The following is a 27,387-nucleotide window of genomic DNA, read 5'->3' on the forward strand; positions in this document are numbered from 1 at the left end:
CTCCTGGGGAGTTCCTGCTTCTGTTCCTGTGTGCCCCAGAACCATGTATGAAGCATGCCTCTTCCTCCTGGACCCCTGCTTGCCTGGTGCACCAGAGCCATCCCTCTCCAGGGCTCTGAGGGCCAGCTTTCAGTCAAGGCTACCTCTGTCAGATTTATCCTTGAGCTGCCTGTGGCCTCTGCATCCAGGGAGACCCCTCCTTCAGGGTCCCTCAACAGCACCCTCTCATCGCCTGTCCTATCTGATCATCAAAGCCCCCAAACCTCTACCCTCAGGGAGCTAGGATGCACCTGTCACCCCTAACCCTCATTCCAATCTCCGTGACAGCTGCTCTTAGCCAATCACTGCCACTGCGCCCCCCCCCTTCAGTTCCTCATGTGGGTCAGACTCGCTCCTCACTTCCTCCTCTGGGGAATCAGAACCGTCGTCTTGTTTCCCATCCCGGAATCCTCGCCAGCCACTGACAGCCCACCATCAAATTCAAGGTGAGTCCTCTTTCACAGCCCAGCATCCCCGCTCCCCGGGTGGTGGGTTCCATAGCCAGACCACCCAGGGATACAGTTTCTCTCCCTCCCTGACTTCATTCATAGGTCTCCTGGTTCCCAGTCAAGCAATTGGACCTGTGCACATGTGCAATCAATGGCTGGATTACAGCCTAAGCTTTCATTAAGTGTTTGCCAGCCAGTGTAAAGACAGAGCAGCTGCTGGGCATTGTAGCAGTGAAGGGACAGGTACCCGGGGCTCGACAGAGGTCTAGCCCCTATTCCTGTGGACTCCAGCACCAAGGATTCCAGGAGCCAGTTGCCATGTTCTCAGCCCACCTCACCTGCCCAGTGTCACACGCCCCGCCCCATGCCACCCCTGATGCTTCTAGGAAATAAATCAGTGAATCTGATCTCCCGTGAGTGAAAGGACCTTACAAAGGTCAGAGGCCACTGCCAGTGGGAGGAGGGCAGCAGATTACAGCCCGAGGTCAACAGGCTGACCAGTCATGCCTGGGGCGGATAGCCATGAGGAGAGAGCAGACTCAAGAACACTGCATTAATAAGCCATAGGTCTTGCCTCTGAGCATCCTAACACACCTGTGGACTTTTGTTTCTTCAATTTGGGCTTTTTGAGACAGGGTCTATGTAGCCCAGGCTGGCCTCAAACTGCTATTCCCTCTTGCCTCACCTTCTCCAGCGCTGGGATTATAGGCATAAGTCAACCCACCTGGCTCCGTCCCGCCCGCCCGCCCGTTCAAAGGGGCGCTGCCTCTCCTCTGGCCTCCTTGCCCCTCTGGTGGCTCTAGAGCGCTAGCCACCGCAGTAAGTAACGCTCAGTTCTAGTTCTTAGTCAAACGAGAGTACTAACTTCTCCGAGTCCCAGGCGACCTCAGACACGTCACCTGGTGGGGCCAGTCTCCCCGACACCCTAGTAAAGTTGGGAGGCGAGGACCTGGGTGTAGAGGCCTTCCCGGCCCTGAGGTGCCGGGCGATTTCCCGCACCCGGAGGGCACGAGGGAGGCGTGAGGCGTAGCTCTCGACTTCGGGATTCCTGAGAACCAGACAGACATTTCCTCGGTTGCGACATCTGGACCTCCTCGAGGATCCCATTGTCCTCGCGGCGGAGGGTCGGCCCATAGCGTCCGCCCCCGTCCGACTCTCATAACCCAGGGACGTTTCCAGGGTGTCCACGCAGAACACCCTCCAATCCCGCCCTCGGGGTCCACCACACCAGGCTCCGGGAGATGCCCCTACGTGGGAAACGGGGGGTTCCTAGGACTGGGCACCCGGGTCAGGTCTTTCGGCTCAGTCACTGTCCGGAGGAAGACAGAGCGCTTGGTCGGCGCCACTGGGGCTCCGGACAGCGCGCGGGGGCGGGGAGGGGAACCAGGGGGCGTGGCTAGAGGCTCGCGCCGCGTGGGCGGGGGTGAGGCAAGGGCGGGGCCTGAGCTGGGAGGGTGGGCGTGTCCAGGCGGGACTAGTGGTGGGGCGGGGCCCGGAGGCGCGCGCGGCTTGGGCTGGGGAGAGGGTCGGGGGCGCGGAGGGAGCTGCAGGGGCGCGCAGCGCGCGAGTCTGGGCTCAGAGCGCGCTGAGCTCGGAAGCCCGAAAAGGCAGAGAGCCTCAAGGGGGCTGTGCCGGGACCGCCAAGAGCGCACGAGTCTCAAAGGCTGCAGGCCAGAGAAGCGGGTGCCACCGCCACCGCCGTCACCACCGGCCACCAAGGGCCGAACTCCTGCCCGGAGGGCTATGCGCCGCCGGGTCCCGGGATCCCGGCTGCGGTCCGGGCAGCGCTGCTCCTGCGCCCCGGCCCGCGCGGCCGAAGCTGCGCGCCTGTAGGTACGGCCTGTTTGTCCTCAGCTCCCTGTCTCCATGGTTCTTTATCCCATCCCGGTGCCCGGTTGTCCCCGAAGGCGGGCGTGCGTGCGTGTGTGTGCGTGTGTGGTGTGCTCACAGCCACCCCGGGGCCGCACGCGCCCGGGTCCGAGCGTGTCGTCTTTGTGTGCACCAGTGGGAGGGAGGAGGACGCCCGACAGAGGGGATGGGAGCCCCGCTGGGATCGGATCGGGGACCCATAGCCCAAGCGAGGTGGAGAGTGACGGGAAGCTGGGGCTGGGGGGAAGCAGCTACCTCCGGAGCAGTTGAGCCCCGGTCCCCTTCTCGAACACTGGCGGATTGGAGGGGCGAGCGCAGCTAGTCCCCTACAGGAAGGGATCTGAGGCTGGGGGGAGGGGACATTCAGGTCTCTTCCCTGGTCTGGGAGGAGGTGGATCAACCCAGAATGAGGGTGATGGCTACACGCTGGGGTCTAGAGGGACCTCTGCGGGGCCACAGTTACCCCATGGGGAAGCCCTCCTTTCGACCCAAGGCCCCTTTCCCATGGCCACCATTCGTGACCCGCCCACTCTGGAGCTCCGGGGCAGCCCGGGGTTTGAGAGGAGGATCGCCGAGGGTGACAGGCCGGCGCCTTTAAGAAGGGGCGGGTTAGTGCCCTCCATTCAGCCCCTTCGGCCTAGGCCATTGATGATGAACCTGCGTGCTGCGAAAGTAGGAACCGCGCCAGGGCTGCGGGCCGAAGCTAGGCAGAGGCTGGGACCCGCCAGGGCTTTCCTACCCCTCCACTCTCGCGTAGTCCCCAGTAGAGTCTTCAGGGTCAGAAGTCGCAGGGTATCCCCCCAAAGAGGCTGTGAATATGAACAAAACAAGAGTGTAATTCACCAGAGCTGATGTAGGGGGTGGGCTGTCAGGACGTGGAGAACTTCATTTCTGCCCCTTCGTAAATTTTTAAAAATTTGCTTGTGTGTGTGTGTGTGTGTGTGTGTGTGAGAGAGAGAGAGAGAGAGAGAGAGAGAGAGAGAGAACTTGCAAGAGCCAGTTCTTTCTTTACACCGTATGGGTTCCAGTAACCAAACTCAGGTCCTCAGACTTGGCAGCAAGTGTCTTTACCCGCTGAGCCATCAACCTGATCTCTGCTCCTTGAGCTGAATTATCTTGCGTGCAAATAAAATGATATTTCTCCGGGGCCTGCTGGAATTGCCCCATTCAGGGAGCACCCCTCCTACTTGGGCAGCAGCCTAGGTAAGTGGCTTCCTAGGCGGCTCTGGGGTCGGAAGCACCTACACTGTCTCATCTTCAGTATATCTTTTGGCTTCCAAGGTCTTTGAAAAAAATTAAGCTAGTATTAGGTATCGTGGTTTTATTTGTTTGAGACAGTCTCATTATGTCCTGGAACTCTCTAAGTAGTCCAGGTTTGCCTTGAACTCACAGAGATCTGCCTGTATTTAATTGATTCTTAAATTATATTGTTGTTTGTGTGTGTTTGTATGTGATGTGTGTGGGCACATGTGCCTCAGTACACATGTGAAGATCAGAGAACAGACCTGCCAACTTGGGTCTCTCCTACTTTTTCATTTATTTATTTATTGTATTTTAGAGACAGGGTTTCTCTATAGCTTTGGAGCCTGTCCTGGAACTAGCTCTTGTAGACCAGGCTGGTCTCGAACTCACAGAGATCCGCCTGCCTCTGCCTCTTGAGTGCTGGGATTAAAGGCATGCGCCACCACTGCCCGACTCTGTCTTGCCTACCTTTATGTGGGTGTTTGAGGCAGGGTTAGTTTGATGGGGGCAGGGTCTCAGCCATATTTACCCACCTGCTGCTTGCTCTCCCTAGCTCCCTCCTAGTCCCTGTAAGTGGCTACACAGCCGCCCTGGAATGGCGGTGGTGAGGACACCAGGTGCTTGTATTTGAACAGTTCTGGGGAACAGAGAGTTAATATGCACACTTTTCTTCCCCTCCATCATGGGGGGAAAAGCTCCCCAAGCTTCCTTGTCCCTCTTACCTACTTCCTAGGAGTCCCCAAGGAGGACTTGGAACACACACTTAGGACATCACCCGCTGCCCTGCCCAGCTCTGAGGCAGGGACATACAGCCAGTGGAGACTGAGCCTCCCAGGGCTAAGTCTTTGATCTCAGCTGACCCACACCAAGCTCTGAGCATTGTCACAAAACAAATTTAGAGGAAGTGAAATGATCTGCCCAAAGTCACTCAACCCACAAGTGAGAGGCCTTGAAGCCACTTCTCTCTGGAGGACTCAGCTTTGATTTTTTGTTTTTTAATTTTTATTACACTTATTTGGGGAGGGATGCCCTGGTGTGGCGGCCAAAAGACAACTTTGGGAGTCGGTGCTCTCCTTCCACCATGTGGGTCCTCGGAATAACTGGGGTCATCAAACCTGGCAGCAGGCATCTCTACCTAGCAAGTCATTTTGATAGCTATTGTGGGTTTTTGCTTGTTTGTTTCGGTTTGGTTTTTGTTTCAAGACAAGGTTTCTCTGTGTAGCTCTGGCTTCCCTGGAACTCAGTCTGTAGACCAAGCTGGCCTTGAACTCAGAGATCTGCCTGTCTCTGCCTCCTGAGGGCTAGAATCAAAAGCGTGCACCACCACTGCCTGGTGCCCTTGTAACCCAGGATGGCCTCTGTCTCACTATTTTACCAAGGCTGGTCTTGAACTCCTGATCCTCCAACTCCTAAATGCTGTGACCACAAGCATGCACTGCCATACCTAAACCTGGTTCTTACTTCTTGGCACCGTCTCCTGCACCCTGGTGAAGTATGAGGGAGGGTTTTCAGGTGCTGTGAGCCTCCAGATTGCAGTCCCCATGGGGTTTTGTTAGTCTTAGAGCTTGCCTCATACCTATCTTTGACTGTCATGTGGGGTCACAGGGCCTGCCACAGTTCCTGCTTCTAGTGAAGTCTCTTTCACTCTCATTTAGCTGAGTCTTTTTATGGCGGCTGTGTTCTGTCCCCAGGGACAGCATGTGTGCCCTCAACATGAATTCAAGCCCACACCTTTTTGGGCATAGTGAGCGGGCATGGTGTGTGGGAGCACGTTGTTTTCTTTCTCTGGGTGAAGTAGAAGCTCGTGACCCTTTGAAGGGGTAGACGGGACCTCCAAAGTCACAGTCTGATGGAGGAAACAGGTCACAGACCACAGGTGTTATAATAGGGCAAGGGTAGAGGCATCCCAAGAGAAGCGGGGACTTGCCAACCAATGGGATAGGGGAGTGGGGTGGGTGGGAAGATGCCAGGCTGGGTGCCCAGTGTCAGAGGAGATCAGAGTAAAGTCTGGAGCACTTAGCATCAGCAGCACCCAGAGTTCTGTTTTTCTCAGAACTGGGGGCCACAGGAGTCACTCATATTATCGGGACAAAACCACAACAGAGCAGCTAGGGAGATGGCCCAGGGTTTGAATGTTTGCCACATGTATGAGGCGCCAAGTCACAGCCACCCCTAGAACCCTTGCACGGCTATACTTGCCTGTGATCCCAGGTCTGGGGAAGGGCAAATCTTCAAGACCCTCTCTCCAAAAGTAAGGGAGAGAGTGACTGAGGAAGATACCTGATGTCAATCTCTGATGCACATGTACACACTTGCACACAGAGACACACACACATACAGAGAGAGAGACACATGAATGCACACATACATGCACAAGATTGCACATGGGCGTGAGCATGCACACACATATATGCATGCACTCATGGCACGTGCCGGGATAAGCTGAATGGCAGGCAGAGGGGAACACCTTGTAAGTTTGGGGGCTGAGTCAGGAACCAAGTGAAGCACACAACACTGGAAGAGGAAGAGACTGCTGAGCCCAAGCCAGAGCTGGAGAGGGGCCCCCCACAAAGTGAGGGCAGGGTGAGAGGAGGAACGGAACATCTGGAGCCAGCCTAACCCTGTGTTAGGGAGCTGTCCAGCACTAGGTGCTCCTGAGGGAAAGTGGACCAGCATTTTGAGGTCAGTGCCCCTTCTGTGCCCTTTGAGGGATTCTGCTAGGAATAAGAACTATAGCAAGGGACAGGCCTGGAACTTGGCTCATTTTGAACTCTGGGTCACCACACATTGTGGTTGATACACTAAGGGGGTTGGCCTTGTATAAATATAGCTCACAAGAGTCTGGACCCCCCTTACCAGAACCCCATTTCTTTGTCCACGGTAGTGGGAGAAGCCTTTGTTACAGGGGAGATGCTGTGGGAGAAAGGAGGCCCAGTCAGTCAATGAGCTTCTAAAACTCGCCTGGGCCACAGTGTGGACCCTCCATTTATAGGGACTTGAGTGGGGGTCGGGCAAGTAGGGAAAAGGTCACTGTAGCAGGCACCGGAGTGCTCGATTACAAAGGGAATTACAAAAACCATTTAGAAATCGAAGCAGGGACAATGTTACCTAAGAGAAATAAGAAATCGAAGCAGGGAGAATAATCTCTAAAAAGCTACTTTTTCACTGGTGTTTATTTTTAATCTTTATAACTACGATTTTTATGTTCTGTCTGTGTACACGGGCACCTCCTTGCTGTTGTGGTAGCCGGAGGACAACTTTGGAAGAGTCAGTTTTCTTCTTCTTCCATTTGGGTCCCAAACTCAGGCTGTGAGCAAGTGACTTCACCTACTGAGCCGCCTCACTCGCCCTGTTTCCTTCTGAGACTGTCTCACATAAGCCAAGCTGGCCTTCAGCTCTTTACCTTTCCAAGGATGGCCTTGAATTCATGACCCTCCTACTTCTGCCTTCTGGGATTACACGCACGCACCTCACACATGGTCCTCCATCTTAATAGATGGGGAAACTGAGGCTCCAGTGAGTGTAAGGGCTAAGAAACAGAGAAGCTGGGATTCAGACCTAGTCCACTTGGCCCCTCCACTGTCCCAGGTGGATGAAGGGGAATGATTTTAGTTATCTGAGGGGCTTGGGAGTGTTCTAGACTGTTCTAACAGATGCATTCCAGACCTGCTCTTCCGGGCAGGCTGTGGTCTAGGCAGAGATCTCTGCGTGCTTAGCGGGAAGCCCGGCACTCAGAGAAAAGCCGGAACTATGCAGAGCTCCACGACACCCACCTGTAAAGTGACGGAGCCAATGCCTTTTTCCTCCTTTTGAGGCAAAGGAGGGCTTCCCATATTGAGTACAGCCTTAAAGTCCCGATCTTTCTGTCTCTGCCTCCCGAGTGCTGGGAAGATAGGCATGAGCCACCACTGCCAGGTGTATTTGATGCTGAGGCAAGGGCTTTACCAATCGAGCTACAGCCCCAACCTTTCTTCATTTTTGTTTTAAGACAAGGTGTAGAGTAGCCCAGGGTAGCTTCCACCTCTTATATAGCCCACGCTGGCCTTGAACTGACCCTTCTGTCTCCACCTTCTGAGTGACGGGATTACAGTTTTGCCACCAGGCCTGTAGATGCAGTGCTGGGAATGGAACCCGGAGATTTACTTGTGCTAGGCAAGCACCCTATCAGCCAGCTGCCATAGACTCTTAATCTACCGATAGTCAAGCAGGTTCAAGAATGGGAAGGCCAGACGACATCATGATGCCACTCAGTGCCAGCACGGTGGAGTGGGAAAGGATGGCGAGGACCAGCCACGTGAGGGTCTGCCATATGCGTGTGGCCTCCCCCAAGGTGAGAGGTCAGGTGGCCCTAGGGAAGCAATGCCCAGGCACCTACCATTGCTGGTGAGAGCCACTCGGGGCTGAAGGGATGTGGATGGGCTGCATGGAGAGAGATGCAATAGAAGATTCAGCTGGGGCCACAGGAGGCTGGAATGAGCCTCTGCTGTCAGTGGGAGGCTGAGTGGTACCAGCCAAGCCAGGTCAGTCCTGGGAAGGGAGGACATGAGCAGTCATGGCTGGGACTGGCTTCCAGGAAAGTCCTGTAGGAGAGACAGCAGACTGTTCTCGTGTTGTGGTGTGGCGAGTGGGGGCAAGAGGCCTTAGTTTCACCATAGTGAATGGCTCCTTGGAGGAGAGCACCATCTCGCCTAAAGCGGATGGCTCTTCATGCTGACCATCCCTTCCTTCCACTGTGTTGGTGGTCCCGCACAAACTAAGTGGTAGCAGAAAGGGGCATCTTGCCTGGCGCTGCCTGCATCCTCCTGGCCACCGTATCGCACATCACACGCGGGCACCCTGGGTAGCAGATAGATTGCACCTTGAGGGACCTCAATCTCCTCACCTTTCCCCTCCTGGGAGCATCTGTCCGACTCCTGAGCAAGAAGGGTACTAAAGGGAGGCTGTTGTCGCCACAGCAAGGGTTTCCCAGAAACCTGAGCCTCCTGGGCAGGGGGCGGGGCCGCTGCATCTCCCCGCCCACCGAGCGCTGAATCGATTAGTGCTCTGCCCATTAGCGCGCAGCGGCGAGGCGGCCTCATCAATATTTTAAGGAATGACCAGGCCTTGGGGTCCGGAAATGCTCGCTTCTGGCGGGGGCTGAAGACGGGCTTTTTTTTTTTAAATCCCCCTTTCCGATTGTCAGCGCTATTTTTACTACCGGAAAGCCACCCACCCCCTCTGCTGCCCCTGTCTGCACGGTGATTCGGTCTGGGTGTCTGGCCTTGAGGTTAGTTAAGGCGGCGGTTTTGCTTTGCGAGGCCGTGAACAGTGGGGGGAGCACGGTTAAGCTACCTCTGTCCTGCCCTCCCCCAGACCCTTCTGAAGCCCCATCCCACTTATCAATAAAGCCAAAAAAGCAGGCATTGGGGCAATAGCTGAATTGGTTGGAAACCTGCCTGGTATTCCATGAGGATCTGGGTGCCCCCCCCCACCCCACCCCCGCCTCCAGCCGCCAATCAACTGGATGTGATGGTGCACACCTGGAATCCCAGTATTCAATAGGCAGGAGCCTAAAGATGAAGAGATCAGGGTCATTCTTGACAGTGTAATGAGTTTGAGGCCAGCCTCAGCTGTATAAGAGACTGCTTCAAAAACAATAAAACCAGCATTTCTTCCAGGCTGGCAAGCTAGTTAGGGCCGCTAAACCCAGACAAGATCCCATTGCAGTGAAGTGTGGCGCATGATCGACCTAGCCAGTGCCTGGGGACCTACCACCTCTCCCCGCTTGGCCAGGAGACTTTGTCTGTATCTCTATCCAAAGTCCTCAGGGTGCTTGTCCCTAGTAGGGTGGCAGCTGGTCCTTCGTCTCCAATGTCCAGGGAACATACTTGTGTATCTTAATCGGCCCCCTGCTCCAGCCCTCTGTTCTACTGATGGAGAAACCGGGGCTCCAGGGAATAGGGTGTTTGGTTGGGAGACAGCACACTCCTCCCAGGGCTGAGTCACTAAATTTCTAGCACCTGAGGCTGCAGGAGGAGAGTTGGGACATAAGACCCTTGAGCACCAGACAGCCAGGGGCCACAGGACATGTGAGTTCCTGTCTAGTGCAGAGAGAAACTCCAGGAGAAGCAAGGGTTGGAGGCTGAGGAGATGGCTCAGTGGTTAAGAGCCCTTGCTTTGAAAGCAAGAGAGCCTAAGTTCCAATCCCCAGCAGTTGCATGTGGCCATATGCCCTGTGACGCCAGTGCACTCGGGGGTGGGGATGCGAGGATTGATGGGGTCTTGCTGGCGGCCAGCCTAGCTCCGGGTTCAGTGGAGAGCCCCGTGTGAAGGAAATAAGGTGGAGAGTCATAGAGTAGGATGTGGACATCCTCTGTCTTCCACGTGTGTGCCTGCACACACACACACACACACACAGATGGGGCCGGCAGGACAGCTGATCCAGTGGGTAAAGGCGCTTGCCGCCACGCTTAACAACGTGAATTCAATCCTGGGACCCATGAGGTGGAAGAAGGAGAGAACCAACTCCCATAAATTGTCCTCCGCCTTCCACACATGTGCTGTGACACGCGCATGTGCACGCACACACACAAATAAATGTAACGATAAAAGGGAAGGCTCTATACACCTGAAGGTCAGGGGCTTCTATTCATAAACCAAAGCCAGCCCAGATGGGGACAGGATGACACTGTCCACCCTGCGTCTAGTCCCTCTGGGATCTGCTCTCTGACCCTGCTTTCCCGCTAGCTGAGCCCGCAATCATCTGCACAGTGATGGATCGTCACACACTGGCTGATCGCCACAGTGAGTGGAAACACCTCCAGGCTCTACCCAGAGATGGGTGGAGCCAGGCCCTGCCGTGACTGTGGAGCCCACTTCCTGGGCTGTCTGTCCTTCCTTCCAGGGAGGGCTAAGCCTTTGTCTCCCCAAGTGCTGCTCAGAATTTGGGAAGGTCAGCCAAGGTCAAGGATTTCATTTCCTCCCCCAGATCCGGCCCCAGGGGCTGTTGGGAACAGCACCTCCTTGACTAGGCCCTGTGGTCTGTGGTATACAGCCTCCCTTCCGTCTCCCCCGTGTGTGAGTCCTGGACCCCCTCTCTATCTGTAACTAGGTGCAGGGGGCTTGCTGACCTCCCTTGATTACATTTGTCTCTTTCTTTTCATTTTGAGATAAAATCTTGCTATATAGCCCAAACTGACCTGGAATTTTCTCTGTAGTTCAGAGTAACCTAAAATTCCAATCCTGCCTCAGCTCCCCAATGCTAGGTAGGATTATGGGCATGTGCCACCACACCCTGTTACCTGTTTTGTGGAGCCTGGGGCACAGGCAGCTGCACTGGCAGGCCCATATACTTGTGGCCTGCCAGTGGGGTTGGGGAAGGAGGTCAGGGAAGGACTAGCCAGTCTCCTGCTTAGGACATAACACACTTGCCCGAATCCTGGACTTAGGTGGGACCCTACGAGGCTCTGTCCCCTGTGACTCTATTCCTTCTCCCTTCAAAGGCTTTCTCAGCAAGCAGGGAGGGACAAGGAGAAGCCTGAAAACTATCCGGTGGTGGTGCACACCTTTAATCCCAACACTTGGGAAGCAGAGACAGGCAGATCTCTGAGTTGGAGATCAGCCTGGTCTACAGAGTGAGTTCCAGGACAGCCAGGGCTACACAGTGAAACCCTGTCTTGGGGGTCAGGGAGAGAGAGAGAGGCCTGAAAATAGAGCGCTGGGGCTGACCTGGCAGCCTCCACACACGCATACCCAGTCTTCCACCCATGCCATCATGCACAAAGCAGGTGCCTTGCTGGAAAAGTGCATGGCCTTGGGGCAGGCCCCCGTGGGGTTAGCAATGGTTCCATTCTTCTTAGAGGCTAAGGTGGTGGTGGTAGCCTGGTGGGTTCTTCCTGCCTCTGCCCCCAAAGAATGCCTGATGCCAGCTGGGGAGATAGACTTAAAAGCATGCACAGAACACAGTGCAAGCGGTGGCTTGTTAGAAGGGCACTCAAGGGAGACACGGTGTCAGCCTGGGCAGAGGAGGTCAGGGAACGCTTTGTGGAGGAAGAGGATCCATGATGGGAGGGTGAATAGGAGTTGGCAAGATAGAGAAAGGGTCTGGCCTGGTGTATGCACCCATTTCTCCCCACCTCCTCCTGATTTTGCACACCACCCTTCTGATTTTCAAAAGTCCTGCGGCAGGCATTGCTCTTTCTGAGGTGCCATCTTTGTCTTATGTTTAGGTGTGAAGCCCAGCACAGGGTCAGGAAACCCTGGTGGGTCCTGTACTTGACGACAGTCGCTGTGCCAAGGCTGCCCTAAGGAGGGAAGGGATTCCCTCGCGCCTCTGGCCCTGAGGTCCCAAGGATGCCATTGAAAAGTCGAACAGCTATTTTTGCCTAGCATTTAATTATACAGCTTAGATGACAGAGGAGATCTGAGCCAGGGTTCTCATGGGCTGTGGGGGAAGGGTGGGTCCAAAGCCATGGGGATCCTGGGAGGACAGGTAAGAGCTTGAGCCTCTACATCAGTGCTTCAGAAGAATGGTGCCCCTCAACAATTCACACTAAACTGGCCTCTCCAACAGGGGTTGCCAGGGAGGCTGAAGTCTCCAGACTTAATCTCCTTGATTTTTTTTTCTGTTGTTGTTTCCCCCACTAACTTAAGGACAAAATTACCAAAGGAAACTGAATGGAAGGGCTGGGGTGTGACTCAGTGGCAGAGCACCTACCTAGAATCCTTCAGTGAGGGGCTGGGGTGTGACTCAGAGGTAGAGCCCCTGCCTAGAATCCCCCAGTGAGGGGCTGGGGGTGTAACTCAGTGGCAGAGCACCTGCCTAGAATCCCCCAGTGAGGGGCTAGGGGTGTAACTCAGTGGCACACCTGCCTAGAATCCCCCAGTGAGGGGCTGGGGTGTGGCTCAGTGGTAGAGCACCTGCCTAGAATCCCCCAGTGAGGGGCTGGGGTGTGGCTCAGTGGTAGAACCCCTGCCTAGAATCCCCCAGGAGGAGCTTGGGATATAGCTCAGAGGTAGAGTCATTGAACAATATGTGGGAAGGAGGCACTGGGTACAATCTAAGAACGTGGATGAGGGAGGCAGAGCAGGCTGGGTTTGTGCTCCCAGGAACATTTAGCACAACCGTGGACAGGAAGCAAGTCCCCCAGATGACTACCTGACTTGCACTCTGCAGTTTACCCATCCTAAGTGGTAAAAGATGGAGTTGCCTAGCAACAAAGTAGAAGAAGCTGGAATGAAGAGACAGCTGGGATTTCTAGATTGGTCCAGTGGGGATGGGAGTTCTGGGAGGAACAACAGGCCGGCTACGGGGGGGGGGGGGGGCGGTTGTCCTAAGGAGGCTGCTCTTTTTTTTTTTAAGATTTATTTATTTATTATGTATACAACATTCCTTCCATGTATACTTGCATGCCAGAAGAGGAGAGGGCACCAGATCTCATTATAGATGGCTGTGAGCCACCATGTGGTTGCTGGGAATTGAACTCAGGACCTTTGGAAGAGCAGTCAGTGCTCTTAACCTCTGAGCCATCTCTCCAGCCCATGAGAGGCTGCTCTTTCAATGCCAATAATAAAAATGGTCGTCTTTAAGCCATATAGGAAGATGACCCCCAGAGTCCCAGGATCAGAAAGCTGAGTAAAGACCCTGAAACTGAATGTAAGCCATCACAGATACCCAGGAGCATCACAGGGGAGGGAGGGAGGGCTTAGTTTGGCTCACAGTTTCAGAGGTTAAAGGCTGTGGTCGCTGGCTCCTTAGTTCCTCCACTCAGGTAGAACATGGTGGAAGAAGGGACAGAATAAACAGCTCAGGGCATGGTGGCCAAGATGAAGGGAGAGACAGTGGTTAAGGCAGAGTCTTAGGGGCTGCAGAGATGGCTCAAAGGTAAAGAACACTTGTTGCTCTTGCAGAGAATAAGTTAGGTGCCCAGCACCCACACAGCACTCCCACCTGCCTGTAACTCCAACTCCGGGAAGTCCACAGTTTCTTCTCCAGGGCTCTGGGGACCTTGGAGGCTACTGAAGAGCATGGGGTCATCCAAAACTCGACTGGCACCATTTGGAAGAGTCTGTCCCCTCAGCCTCCTTGACCAGCCCTTTAATGACCCCAGGGATCCCCAAGAGTGCTATTTAAGACCCCCCCACACACACACTTGACTCCTATCTCTCCACCTGTCTCATGCACGCTGTTTGATCAGCAGCCTGCACCTCTAGCTTTAGTGGCTGGGAGCATGCTCGAATAGAGCCTCTGCGATGCAGGAGATCCCCAGGGAGAGCTGTGTAGGGGCCCAGGAAGATCAGAAAGTCAAGGTCATTCTCTGCCATGTATGGAGTCTCCAGATAACCTGTGCTACAGGAGACACCGTCTCTGAAGGAAGGAGAGGAGGAAAGGAGGGGAGGCAGGGAGGAGAAAGCAAAAAGCAAATACCTACGTTTCCCCCCTCAGCCCAAGGCTGCCATGGGACCAAAGCCATGAATGGTGCCACCCCCGGCTCGGCCGCCGCCCCCGCCCCAGTCCCCGACTGGCGGCAGTTCTGCGAGCTACACGCACAGGTGGCTGCTGTGGACTTCGCTCACAAGTTCTGCCGCTTCCTTCGTGACAACCCGACCTACGACACGCCTGACGCAGGGACCTCATTCTCCCGCCACTTTGCAGCCAATTTCTTGGCAGTCTTCAGCGAGGAAGTGCGCCGTGTGCTGGGGACAGCAACGGATACCATGGAGCCCGAGCCTGCCGTGACCTCCGTGACATCGGCACTCAAGGCTGCAGCCTATGGCCACTCCCGCAGCTCCGAGGACGTGTCTGCCCACGCTGCCACCAAGGCTCGTGTCCGCAAAGGCTTCTCACTGCGTAATATGAGCCTGTGCGTGGTGGATGGAGTACGCGACCTGTGGCACCGGCGAGCGTCCCCGGAGCCCGATGCTGGGGCCACCCCCAAGGCCGCTGAGCCTGCATCTGAGCCTCGGGACAAATGGACACGACGCCTGAGGCTGGCACGGACCCTGGCGGCCAAGGTGGAGTTAGTGGACATCCAGCGTGAGGGCGCGCTGCGCTTCATGGTAGCAGATGATGCAGCCTCAGGCCCTGGGGGCACCGCACAATGGCAGAAGTGTCGCCTGCTTCTGAGAAGGGCTGTGGCTGGGGAGCGCTTCCGCCTGGAGTTCTTCGTGCCACCCAAGGTTCGTATCTTGGCGCATGTTGCCATCACTCTCCCCATCACTCACGGGGACCCGGTTGCCTGTATGGCCTAAGGGATCCACAGGCCCGTGACAGGTGGGTGCCTGGGACTGGTTTGGGTATGGTGTGACCTGACCTGATTGTCACAGTTTTAGTATAGAAGGAACCTCCCAGAGATGAGTTGTAGCATTCGAAGGCAGGGAATAGCAAGGTACAGTCAGACATGTCCCCAGAGGCCTGTGTCCTGCTCCATGGCAATCAGACATCTGCTGGCCCTGCCAGGCTCCAGCTGAGCCCGGCCCAGTGGCCCCTTCCTTCTCATCAGGAGGAAGAGTCTTTGCCTGCTGCTACCGTTTTACATGCCCCTTTGGGCCCTCTGGCCCCTGGTCCCAGCGGCCATCAAAGCCCTCCTGTGGTAGGGGATGGGAAGCTTGGGGTCTGCTTCAGGGAGGCAAATGTAACTTGCCTGAAAAGTAGAGGTGCTGGGGGTGCAGTTCAGAAGGTAGAGTGCTTGCTCAGCACTCAGGAAGCCCAGAGTTCCGTCACCAGTCCCCCAAATCCCTGAGCGGTGTGCACTCGGAAACAGGAGGACCAGAAGTTCCAGGTTATCCTCAGCTTCATAGGAAGTTGGAAGCTAGCCTGGGCTGCATGAGACTGTCTGGAAAGAAGAAAGCAGAGTAGATCCTTCGAGGAGGGGTCTGGCCTGCCTGCAGTCACACAGACAGAGGGTCGCAGAAGAAATTATACATCACCACTCAGATAGTCACAAGAATCAAAGGAGTGGGGTAGAGTCCCTTGAGTACTAGCAAGGCAGCTGCTAACACCCCATGATCTGTCCACCGCAGGGCTCAGTCTCCCCGGGGCTCTCCTAGATAGCTTGACTCAGTGTCCTGGAGGTTTGTCCCCCAAGCCTCCCCTCAAGGTGCCAGGGTGAGAGCTGCCCGCAGTTAAATGCTCCCAGAACACGCTGGTGAGGAACTCTCACCCCAAGTCCCAGAACCCCCAGATTTCCCAAGGGGGGTTTTACCCACACCCCTCAACTTTCAGCCCCTGAGAAAAATGCCACTAAACTCAAGTCTACAGACAGAGAGACCAAAGCCTGGTGAGGGGTGGCTTGCCCAGGGTCACCCAAAGGGCAGGGGCAGAAGCCCAAGGGTTCACTGTTTCCAGCTTTGAGTGGCAGCCCCAGCTGCTGCTCTCCAAATAGCTGTGCCTGCTGCCCTGGGGGAGAGGACACGGCAGCTGTGGCCCTCCCCATCTTTCCAGTGATCCCCACGGAGCCCTCCAGTTCTACTGCTGGCAGAAGGGAGCGTTCCCGAGGGATCACTGAGCCCTTCCTTCCACAGTTCAATGAAGACAACAGGTTCCTTGCCCCTGATCTTGCTTCAGGCTCTCAGAATATCAGCGCATAGTAGAACACTTAGGAGTGGTTCGTGGAAGTGTGGATCATTCTAGAATGTACTGGTCTATCTTCTGTTTCTGTAACAAAATACCAGAGGCTATATAGCATATTTAAGAAAGAGAGAAAGAAAAAAAGGAAGGAAGGAAAAAAAGAAATTGGGCATGGCAGCATGCCTATAATCCCAGCACTGGGGAATAAAGGCAGGAGGATCAGGAGTTCGATGTCATCCTTGGCTACATAGCAAGTTCAAGTCTGAGCTCTATGATACCATATCTCAAAAATGAGGGGGGGGGGCGGAAGCAGATCAGTTTAGCTGCACATCCAAGGTCAGGAAGCCCGGTCTGGTCTACCTCTGCGAAGGTCTTCTCAGCCCCTCATGGCAGGGCAGACGGGGAGGAGGAAGTAGCCATGTGTAGAGAAGGTCAGGTATAGAGGGACCTCACCTTCTAACAACCCATTCTGATCAGATAACTAACCAGGCTCCCTGAGAACTGCATTAATTTCCTCCTGGCATAGCAGCTCCAGTGACTAGGGCCTGCCTCTTAGAGGGTCGAGCAACTTATAAACTTATTTATTGAGCAGGGGGAATACACATGTGGAGGTCAGCAGACAACCTGTGAGAACCAGGTCATTCCTTCTACCCTGTGAGTCTTGGGATCAGCTCAGGAGGCAGAGGCAGGCGGGTCTCTGTGAGTTCAAGGCTAGCCTGGAGGAGTAAAGAAACCCTGTCTTAGGAAACAAACAAGCAAACAAAAACCCAACAAATGCAGGCTGGCTGCCCTTTCAATATTACTTGTGTTTTTGTTTTGAGAAGATCTCAGGGAGATCAGGTTTCTGGTTCTGCCTTTCGTTTCCCCTCTGCTGGGATTATAGGCATTTATCACCACGCCCAGGTTATGTGGGGCTGGGGATCGAACCCAGGACTTCCTGAATGCTGGGTGAGCACTCCACCAACTGAGCCACATCACGCTCACATGTTTTTCTCTCTCTCTTCCCACCCCATCTTGTGTTATGAGCATACTGGGAGCCAAACCCCCAGTCCATTAGCCCTGGGGGAGCAAACTATGTCTAACCCATCGTACTCAGGAAGACTCTGCTGTGTCTGGTCCTCAGAGTCTGCCCCAGGGTGAAGGGGTGCCCAAAGCACTTGTCCTGACATCCTCACTGCCTGTCACCCACTTACCAACCCAGATCTCCCTGGTCCCTTGGCTTAGGGGTTAAGAGCACTGACTGCTCTTCCAGAAGATTCGGGTTCAATTGCCAGCTGCCATAGGGCAGCTCCCAAGTGCCTATAGCCCTAAGATCTGACACGCTCATATAGACATTCATGCAGGCAAAATACTAATGCAAATAAAATCTAAAAATAAAGTAATTTTAAAAAAACAATAAACAGAAAAAATAGGGAGAAACAAGTCAAGCCCGAGGCGTGGCTCAGTCACTAACACTTGCCTAGGGTCCCCCAGCGAAGAGCAGGAAAGGAACTCCTGAAGAGCCCTTGCCTAGTAAGCATGAGGCCCTGGGCTCTACCCCAGCACTGGGGGTGTGGGGCAACTACAACTACATCAGGACAGATGGCCTCGGACATCGGGCTGAGGGAAGGGACCTCCAGCCAGTGGGAGCCCGACAGGAGGCGTCGTTATAAACCTTTCTGCTCTCTCTGTCCCAGATGCCAACCCCAGCCACAGGCTGGTGTCGTGATGTAGTCAGCTAAGCCCATCAGTCACTGCCGTAGGCCCAGCCCAGGGCCCGCTGGACAGTGTCCAGAGTGGCCAAGAGTTCAACTCTGATATGAGGCCCTTCCCTTTCCACCTCAGAAAGTCCCTGTCCCGGAGCCCAGCCCTGACGGGAATGTCGGCCTCCGGCCAGTCCAGGGAGGTTGGGGGGGGGGTGTAGCCAGGAGCTGTGGACCAGAGCATAAAAGGGCCTGCATAGAGCGACCCTCCTAAGGAGTCCTGCTAACTGCCCTGGTTTAACCCTGTGATGGCCGCATGGGGATGCTGGCTCCCCTCTCCCACAGGCCTGAAGACAGGCCACACCCAGCTCCAGAACATCCCATCCAAAGCAGGAAGCTGCCTTATTTTAGGAGCCATGCCTACCACACCCCCAGTCCCTCTTTGGGAGTTCTAGGCAGGTGCTCTACCACTGAACCCTACCCCCCAGCTCCTCACTTGGGGATCATTTGATTCAGTATCTCACATAGACCAAGCTGGCTTAGACTCACTGTGTAGGTTTCTGTGCTATGATCTACATAGTGAATTCCAGGCCAGTCAGATCCAAGTAGTGAGACTCTGTCTCAAAAAGAAAAATAATTTTGAATGCCAAATACAGTGCTCTACTTATACAACCCCAAAGCCCAGGAAACTCAGGAAGGATTGACCAAGCTCAAGCCAACCTGGGCTTCATAGTGGGTTCTAGGTCAGTCTGTGCTGTGTATTGAGACCCTATTTCTAAAAACCAAGGGTGAGGGGCGTGGCTCAGTAGTAGAGCCCCTGCCTAGAATCCCCCAGTGAGGGACTGGGGTGTGGCTCAGTGGTAGAGCCCCTGCCTAGAATCCCCCAGTGAGGGGCTGGGGCGTGGCTCAGTAGTAGAGCCCCTGCCTAGAATCCCCCAGTGAGGGGCTGGGGTGTGGCTCAGTGGTAGAGCCCCTGCCTAGAATCCCCCAGTGAGGGGCTCAAGGGAATGAGGGAGGTGAGAAGAGGGGGGATCACATAAAGTGGGTGCACTGGCTGCAGGGTGGGCCAGGGAGCACTCACAGCTCACAGGGTTGGGGTTCAGGAGTTGGGGACTCAGCAGTACCAGCCAGCCTCTAACTTGCTATGACCATAGGAGGAGGGTTCCCACTGTCTCTCTCAATGTCCCCATCTCTAAAATGGGGTTGGTAACGCACCCACAGCAGCAGGACCTTGGCAGTCTTGGGGGCCGTGACCCATGTATGCTGCAAAGTGTGCTGGGAAGGCCTGCGAGGGGCTCCTCCCACTGTTCTCCTTCTGGCCTCCCAGGCTTCCAGACCCAAGGTCAGCATCCCCCTGTCGGCCATCATCGAGGTCCGGACCACCATGCCCCTGGAAATGCCTGAGAAGGACAACACCTTCGTGCTCAAGGTAAGAGCCCCTGCAGCCCCCAGGTCTGTGGCTGCCTGGGACCACAGCCCTAGTGGGCAACACAGCGTTAGCTCCTTACAGGAGGACCAGTTAGACCATCAAAGGGAGCAACAATGAGGGGGTGCCCATGGACCCCACAACAGGTGTCCATCACCTAGGTAGGAGGCTCGAGTCTGGGTCTGAGTGCTAGCGTCCACCCCGATATGGTTGGCCACCTGGATTTCCATTTATTAATATCATCATCATCATCATCATCATCATCACCGGCTTTTCGAGACAGGATTTCCCTGACTGTCCTGACCAGTAGCTCTGTGGACCAGGCTGGCCTTGAACTCACAGAAATCTACCTGCCTCTGCCTCCCAAGTGCTGGGATTAAAGGCGTGCACCACCACTGGGCGTGTGAATGCCATAGGAGGTCATGAAGGTCAGAGGACAACTTTCAGGGGTCAAGTACGAGAACTGTCCCCTTCTGCCAGTGCGCTCCTCCCCTGGGAATCAAACCCAGCTTGTCAAGCCTGGTGATGGGCACCTTCACCCACTGAACCATCTCACCAGCCCAGCCCTGTTCGCCATTCCTTCCTGGGTCTGAGTAAATGTCATTGAGTTCCCTTCCCCTCCCCCGCCTCTGGAGCCAGACACACCCACCTCACAGCTACGGGTGACCAGCTTGTTGAAGTTATGCAAATGTCCACAGGCAGAAGGAAGTGGAGTGTGGGAACCAGCCCTAGCCCCTGCAGAGGGCACAAAGACAGGAGGGTGGGTGGGAGGCACCCTAGAGGGTCTGGGAGCCGCCTGTCCTTTCTCCTGGCCCGCAGCACTGGAATGGCCTGCGGGAGCTGCTGAGGACATGGGTCCAGACTGCTAGGGTTGTGGTCAGGGCTTCCTGGAAGGAGTTAGACCATTAAACGAAGTCCCTCCGGGAGGCCGGTTCCTTCCCCTTGAAGCTGCGCGGAGCCCCCACCCTCTCTGGCAAGCTCCTATTGAGCTTGTGTTTATACCAGCCACGGATTCTTTTATTCATTGGGTAGATGTGTGCCAACTCCATGTCCTGAGTTGTCCCCTCAAGACTGATCGCTGGAGACACAGCCGCTGTCCATCTGGTACTCTCAGCTGCTGGGTGGTCCTCGGGCACCCCTGAGGCAGGAGGACTCCTCTGCCAGCCCCACTGTGGGCCATCTCCCCACTGAATGAGGAAGGCTGTCAGGATCCTCTTACCCAATACCACGTTACAACAGTAACAGGACAGGGGACCAAGAACAGGAAGACCTGGTGGCCCCAGGCTCAGGTCTCAGCAGCTGCTGGCTGCTGTGGGACTTCTGAGCAAGTTTCTCCCTCCCTGAACACAAGGCTTCTCATCCCAGGGCTGTCGGGAACTCAATGGACAAGGCACAAAGAGCATCGGCCGCCATAGCAATAGCGCCGCAGTCGCTAGGCCTGGGAGCACCCTGACTCTGTGCCAAGGCAGCTGGCCCTCCCACACGACTTGAACCCTATCTGGGATACCAGGACATGGGTTGAGCATGCTGGGTCTCCGGTCTCACACTCAGGGCCTCCAGAGCCTGGCATCTCCTCCCCTGTGTGGGCTTCAGGCTGCAGCCCTCACCCTGACTTGGGTGATTCCCCCCCACACTGTCCCTTCTGTTCATATCCACGGGACCTAACATAGGGGCGAGCAAAGGCTCACTGGTCCTGGGGCGCCGAGCCCCCCCCCCCGCAATGGAGGAAGCTTTACCAGGGCTGCTGTCATCCAGGTGGAGAATGGAGCAGAGTACATTCTTGAGACCATAGACTCCCTGCAGAAGCACTCATGGGTGGCGGACATCCAGGGCTGCGTGGATCCGGGGTGAGTATTCCAGCCCTGAGGATGTGGGGTGAAGCTGGGGGTGTGCCTTGTCCCCTCCTTCCAAGTGACCCAGCTACTAGACAGGGTAAGTACTAACATAGAGCCAGCATTAGCTATTCCCAAAATGGGCGGGAGGATCAGGAGCCTAGGGTCATCTTCAGCTACATAGCTCGCTCAAGGCTAGCCTGGGCTACATGAACCCCTATCTCAAAAACAAAACCAAACAAAAAAAGCAAAACAACCCCCCTAAAAAAATAACAACAAAATGACTAAGCCAGAGCCAGACAGATGGAGGGGGTCAAGGCCTCCATGGCATCTAACCCAGGGCCTTGTGTATGCTACACGTGTGTTCTACGACACCTCTCATCACAAGTAGGACTTGGGAGCTGGATAGGTGGCCCAGCAGTACTGCCCTTCCAGGGCATGAGTTCAATCCCTAGCACACACGTCAGGCAGTTCATAATCACCTGTGACTCGAGTTCTAGGGGACCGGATGCCTTGGCCTCTTCCAGCAGCTGCACCCACAGGCGCCTATGTACTTGTGGGCACACGCGTGCGCGCACGCACGCACACACATTATTGTTATAGAGAACAGTTGGATTTCGATGGGGGAGCTGGTAGGCTGAGGGCACTATGGAGCCGTGGTTGGTGACATGGGGGGCACTTCCGGTCAGTTATGTGCAGGAAGAGGATGGCCCCACTGTCCAGAAGAGACGCCCAGGGCGAGGCTGCAGCGCGGTGCCACCAGCTGAGCACTTGGCAGCCATTTCTCTGGCTAATAGGATGGGGGGGTGCTTTCTAATTAACAGATTCATTTCAATAAATGAGCTTTATTTTTTATTTTAGAGTCCTGAGTGCCTCGCAGCCCTCAGCCCCAAAGTGCTTGCCATCACCCCCCTATTACTCTGACGGCCATCTGCCCCAGAGACTTCCCCATGGGGTCAGACCTTTATTAGAGCTGGGATGGCCTCAAAGGGGCTGCCCAGGCCCCACTGATCACACTGTCCCCCACTGGAAGGTATCTATGGGACCCCAGGAATGAGCCACAACTTCAGGGAACACTATGTTCCTGGTGGCCTCGATGATGGGTCACTCACCCAGAGGGTGAGGGAGTAGGAAGGACTTGGTGTTCTGTGAGCAGTCCAGGGTCCCAGCCCAGGCTCTGTGGCAAGATGTGCTGTGCTTCCTCAACTCCACAGGGACAGTGAGGAGGACACAGGGCTCTCCTGTGCTCGGGGAGGCTGTCTGGCCAGCCGGGTGACTTCTTGCAGCTGTGAGTTCCTGGCAGAAGGTAGGTGGGGCGGAGCTGGCTGGAGTCAGGGGGACAGTGTGGGAGGGTGGAGGGCAGATAAAAGACATGCCTGCATCTGCCCCTATTTCCCTGCAGCGGACACGTCCCGACCCCCAGAGACCACGACAGCGGTGGGTGCCGTGGTGACAGCCCCACACAGTAGAGCTCGCGACACCGTGGGAGAGTCCCTGGCCCATGTCCCTCTGGAGACTTTCCTTCAAACCCTGGAGTCTTCGGGTGGTGCTGTCAGTGACAGCAATAACACAGGTGCCACTGGGGTCCCCGTCCCCTCTACAGGGACCCACGTGGATCCCCAGGTAGCGGTGACATTTCACCAGCTGTGTCTACAGTGGTTCTGGCTTTTGTAAGCCAGTACGGGCACTTGGCTTTTCCCTCAGCTGTGGGGGTGGTGGCACACACCTGTAATCCCAGCACTCAGGAGGCTGAAGCAAGGAGTGCCACATAGATTCGGGGCTAGCCTAGGCTACATAGTGAGACCTAGCAAAAAGAAGAAAGAGAAAGATAGACAGACAGGAAAGGGAGGGAGCTAAGTTGTTCATATAGAGAGACACAAAAGGTAAGTTTGGTGGCATAGCCTGTACCCAGCAGTTGGGCTCTAGAGGCCAGAGCTAAATGTCTGGTTCATTGGTTCACTGGTTAATAGTGATTGCTGCTCTTTCAGAGAACCCGTGTTGTGGAATATTAATTTAACTACGTAAAGGTGTGTTACATCTATTCATGCTGCATTTGTTCATTATGTAAAGATGTGTTGCTGTTTCACTTGCCTGCCTAAGGCACCTGATTGGTCTAATAAAAAGCTGAACAGCCAATAGCTGCACAGAGGAGGGATAGGCAGGGCTGGCGGGCAGAGAGAATAAATAGGAGGAGGAATCTAGGCTGGAGAGAAAGGGAGAAGAGAATGAGGGAGAAAGAGAGGGAGACCTGGGGCCAGGCAGCCAGGCAGATATGGAGGTAAACATACAGAAGGAAAGAAAGGTAAAAAGCTCCAAGACAAAACATAAATGAAGGAAAACAGGCTAATGTAAGTTATAATAACTGGCAAGGAACGAGCATAAGCTAAGGCTGAACGTTCATAACTAATAATAAGTCTCTGCATAGTGATATGGAAGCTGGTTGGTGGTGGCCCAAGAGAAAGCTTGGTTCCCAGCACCATGTAGGGCAGCTGACACCTGCCTGTGATCCAGCTCCAGGGGATCTAATGCCCTCTTCTGGCCTCTCCCGGCACCCACATGCACACACCGACACCTATACACATAAACAGAAGGACATAATGGAACCAGGGTGGAGAGAAGGCTTGGCTTCTTCTCAGGTTTGTTGCTGACTTGCAAATGCTCCCTCCCCATTCCTCAGTTTACCTGAAGGCTAACTAGATGTAGTCAGCTCTTTGTGCAGGTCTGATATTCAAATGGCAGTTTACCCAAAAAAAGAAGATATGGCTCCCCATCTCTCATTGACTTATTTGTCTTCCTTCTGCCCCAGGGGACGAAGGAGCTGAGCTGGACACTGAAGCCGAGACTGAGCTGGAACTCTCCGACTACCCCTGGTTCCATGGAACACTGTCCCGAGTGAAGGCCGCTCAGCTGGTGCTGGCTGGAGGGCCCCGGAGCCATGGCCTCTTTGTGATCCGCCAAAGTGAGACTCGGCCTGGGGAGTGTGTGCTGACCTTCAACTTCCAGGGCAAGGCCAAGGCAAGTGTGTCCGGGGTGGGGGTCATGGGGAGAGCAGCCTGTTCTGGAGAAGGTGGACTGAGGTGGCCCAGGTCCTAAGGCTCATTGCTTGCTGGTGACCAACCCCACTCAAAAAGTGAGTCTCTCTGAGAGGTTAGCTTTGCAGCCAGATGTGTATGCCTATCATCCCAGCACTTCAGAAGCTGAGGCAGGAGGATTGCCAGGAGTGAGAAACCAGCTTGGGCTACATAGCAAGTCTCTTTCTCAAATATCTCCCATGAGTCGCTGCACCTACCCTTGGTATCTTACTTTGTTCTGCGGCATCATTTTCTCCCAATCCTGACGCTTCCAACCTATGTAAAACATCTGTAATGAGGTCTATACCAGCAGCAAATTCCACATCTGGGGCCTGGTGGTGCACACCTGCAATCCCAGCACCAGGTGGTAGAGATGGGATATCAGGAGTTTAAGGTCATCCTTGGCTACATACTGGATTCGAGGCCAGCCTGTGCAACATGAGTTTCTGTCTCAATAAATAAATGAATAGATAGATAGATAGATAGATAGATAGATAGATAGATAGATAGATAGATGATAGATAGACAGATAGATAGATAGATAGATAATAGATAGACAGACAGACAGACAGATAGACAGACAGACAGATAGACAGACAGACAGATGGATGCTGTTTTAAAAACTAGTGAAAAAGAGAAAGAGGACAAAAGTCAAGCAGTTTGGGGCCTGACCTTGTGGTGGGAGTGGGTAGGAGTCACTGTGCCCCCCCCACACCAATCAGGAAATAGACCCAGCCTTAGATCTGCCCAGGGTACCACTTCCCAGCAGCCCCCATAGCATCCCAGGTTCCCTGCCCCAGGCCTGCAGCTAAGGTCATGGCCACCCTCACTTCTAACTCCAGCAGCCCTCACGCTACTCTCGGCAGTGCTGGCCAGCTGTGTATGTATGGAGGAGGCGGAGTCTCCCTAGGGACACTGCCTTGTCAGTTCCTGTGACAACCAGGCACTTAATGTCATGCCGGTGGCTGGTAATTGACATCTTGGCCGGCACTACTAAACCTTGATCTCACTCAAGCATGCCCAGTGTTGGACAAGATGGTTCCCCGTCCACCAAGACCCATGGAGGGAGAGATAGGGCAGGCATGAGATGACCTTTAATCTGGACTCTTCTAGCCAGGCTGCTATTGTCACAGAGTGGGCAAAGAAGGGCTGACACCAGAGACCTGTGGCCCATTCCAAAGACTATGGGTCTGTGGCTCCTGACACTGAGCCGCCTGCCTCAGGGAAACTCAGGAGACCTTGAGAGGAGCCAGTCATTGCTAAGAGGCATGTGCTACCATCCACACCTCTGGGTCACCTGAGGTCCCCAAGACAAACAAATGTTCAAAAAGACAGATGGATTCCAGTGTGAGGAAAGACATCTGCACCCCCAGCTCCCGCCTAGTTCTGTTGTGCCATCTCCTATACCTACCACGAGAATGACCTGCCCCAAACAGGACTCAGTGTGAGGGCCCCCAGCATGGCACAGTACCATATGGTCCCAATGGGACCGATGCGTAGTCTTCCAACAACCCCCAATGTGCCAAACAGGTAGCTAGCCCGGGACCCCCCACTGACCATTCCCATCTGCACCCTCAGCATCTTCGTCTGTCTCTGAATGGTCACGGCCAGTGCCACGTCCAGCATCTGTGGTTCCAGTCTGTGTTTGATATGCTTCGACACTTCCACACCCACCCCATCCCCCTAGAGTCGGGGGGATCCGCCGATATCACCCTCAGAAGCTATGTGCGTGCCCAGGGCCCGCCTCCCGGTAAGATGCCACCGCCCAGAGCCTGATAGATGGCCCGGTTGATAGACGGTTTGCCTAGTATGCTCGAGGCCTGGGTTTGATCCCCAGCACCTCATAAACTGGGTCCGGTCACTCCTGTAATCCCAGCCTCTGAAGGCGAAGGCAGGAGGATCGGGAGTTCAAGGCCATCCTGTACAACACAGTGACTTAAAGGCCATAGGATATGTTAGACCCAGACTTGAAACCCTTCACCTGGACACCCAAAGACAGCTGGGGTGGGTTCTGGAAGTCCTGCAAGGTTAGAGTTCGGCACCCATCTTTTGAAGGTTGCACTGGTGGGGTGCCCAGCCTACACTGGAAATGCCTGTGTGTTTGCATACTGTCTCCGGACTCCCGAATGGTCTGGACTACGTCATCCCTCCCTGGGTTCTGACACTGGCTGGCTTTAGAGGATGAAGGTCAGGTGCCCAGGTCTGGATGCTGACTAACACGGCTTCTCATTGCAGACCCAGGACCAGCGCCTAGCGCTGCGGCCCCGGTCCCTGCCTGCTGGGCAGAGCCAGCTAGCCAACACTACTTCTCTAGCCTGGCCTCGGCCGTCTGCCCTCCCACCTCACCTTCCAATGGCGCTGGAGGATCGTCATCATCTGGCTCGTCATCCTCGGCCACGTCCATGCCTCCGCGCCTGGCCGAGGGGCCACTCAGTGCACGCAGCCGCAGCAACAGCGCAGAACACCTGCTGGAGGCTGCGTCCGGAGCCACAGAGGAGCCCACAGAGGCCACGCTGGGCCGTGCTCGCGCAGTGGAGAACCAATACTCCTTTTACTAGCTGCCACGCCTATTACCCATGGTGCCACGCACATCACAGCAGGCCAAGAACACCTGGGATCTGTCCCGCCCACCAGCAGCCTGGTCAGCCCATGATGGTCAGCAACACCTAACAATGGCTGGGGACGACTATCCATGGTCTATCAAGCCCAGGACAGCTGCCCGACTAGCCACATCTAGCATCTTCAGCCCCCAAGGGCCCACTAAGACTATCTATGGCAGGCCAAGGGCTAAGCATGGTCGAGCAAACCCACGACTTCAAGCCCCTCCCACTGGTGGTTGGCCACGCCCATCACAGCTATCTATGGCTAAAAGGCGGATCAAATCCATGGCAGGCAACTCACTGACGACTAACCTACTAACTGTATTTGGTGACTTCAGGCGCTGCCCACGGATGGTCGGTCACTCCCACAGCGGCAGCGATTGACAACGGCCTTGCCCATGAAGGCTACCCACTGGTTCCTAACAGCCTCAGGCCCAGTCCACCTGTGTTGGACCGCTTGCACCAACAGCCTGACTGGTCAGAGATGGTCAGCCGTTCCCATCGAGCCAGGACTGCCGTGGTCCGCCAGGCCAGCTTGCCACGCCCACCAGCCCCAGCCCAGTGCTGGGGGAAAAGTCAAACTCTTCAGTGAAGACGAGCGTTATTAAAGAGCCTGTTTTAGGGACTACA

The 27,387-nt window shown here is 55.1% G+C and overlaps 1 protein-coding gene across 5 annotated transcripts; it reads left to right on the top strand.

Annotated features, from left to right (window-relative positions):
• Positions 1 to 446: 446 nt before the first annotated feature.
• Sh2b2 (SH2B adaptor protein 2) lies at positions 447 to 27,387 on the top strand. 5 transcript variants are annotated; one of them, XM_075976519.1, is made up of 9 exons: positions 447 to 485; positions 14,023 to 14,756; positions 19,156 to 19,257; positions 21,010 to 21,101; positions 22,301 to 22,392; positions 22,489 to 22,659; positions 23,893 to 24,101; positions 25,736 to 25,907; positions 26,393 to 27,387. In XM_075976519.1, the coding sequence occupies exons 2-9, from the start codon at positions 14,049 to 14,051 to the stop codon at positions 26,713 to 26,715; spliced, it is 1,869 nt and encodes a 622-aa protein (XP_075832634.1). In that variant the 5' UTR covers positions 447 to 485; positions 14,023 to 14,048; the 3' UTR covers positions 26,716 to 27,387. The 5 variants fall into 5 exon arrangements, 4 of the variants coding, with proteins under 4 accessions (XP_075832634.1, XP_075832608.1, XP_075832616.1 ...); XM_075976493.1 differs by lacking the exon at positions 447 to 485 and adding an exon at positions 2,014 to 2,321; XM_075976501.1 differs by lacking the exon at positions 447 to 485 and adding an exon at positions 2,014 to 2,317.

The sequence above is a fragment of the Microtus pennsylvanicus genome, chromosome 1, assembly GCF_037038515.1.
Source record: "Microtus pennsylvanicus isolate mMicPen1 chromosome 1, mMicPen1.hap1, whole genome shotgun sequence".
Classification (NCBI taxonomy): domain Eukaryota; kingdom Metazoa; phylum Chordata; class Mammalia; order Rodentia; family Cricetidae; genus Microtus; species Microtus pennsylvanicus.

Bases quoted from the DNA above. Each gene is read 5' to 3' on its own strand.
- Sh2b2 (XM_075976519.1), top strand. From the start codon at position 14,049: ATGAATGGTGCCACCCCCGGCTCGGCCGCCGCCCCCGCCCCAGTCCCC. The intron at 19,258-21,009 runs GTAAGAGCCCCT...GCTGTCATCCAG, and splicing joins ACAACACCTTCGTGCTCAAG to GTGGAGAATGGAGCAGAGTA. The intron at 24,102-25,735 runs GCAAGTGTGTCC...CTGCACCCTCAG, and splicing joins ACTTCCAGGGCAAGGCCAAG to CATCTTCGTCTGTCTCTGAA.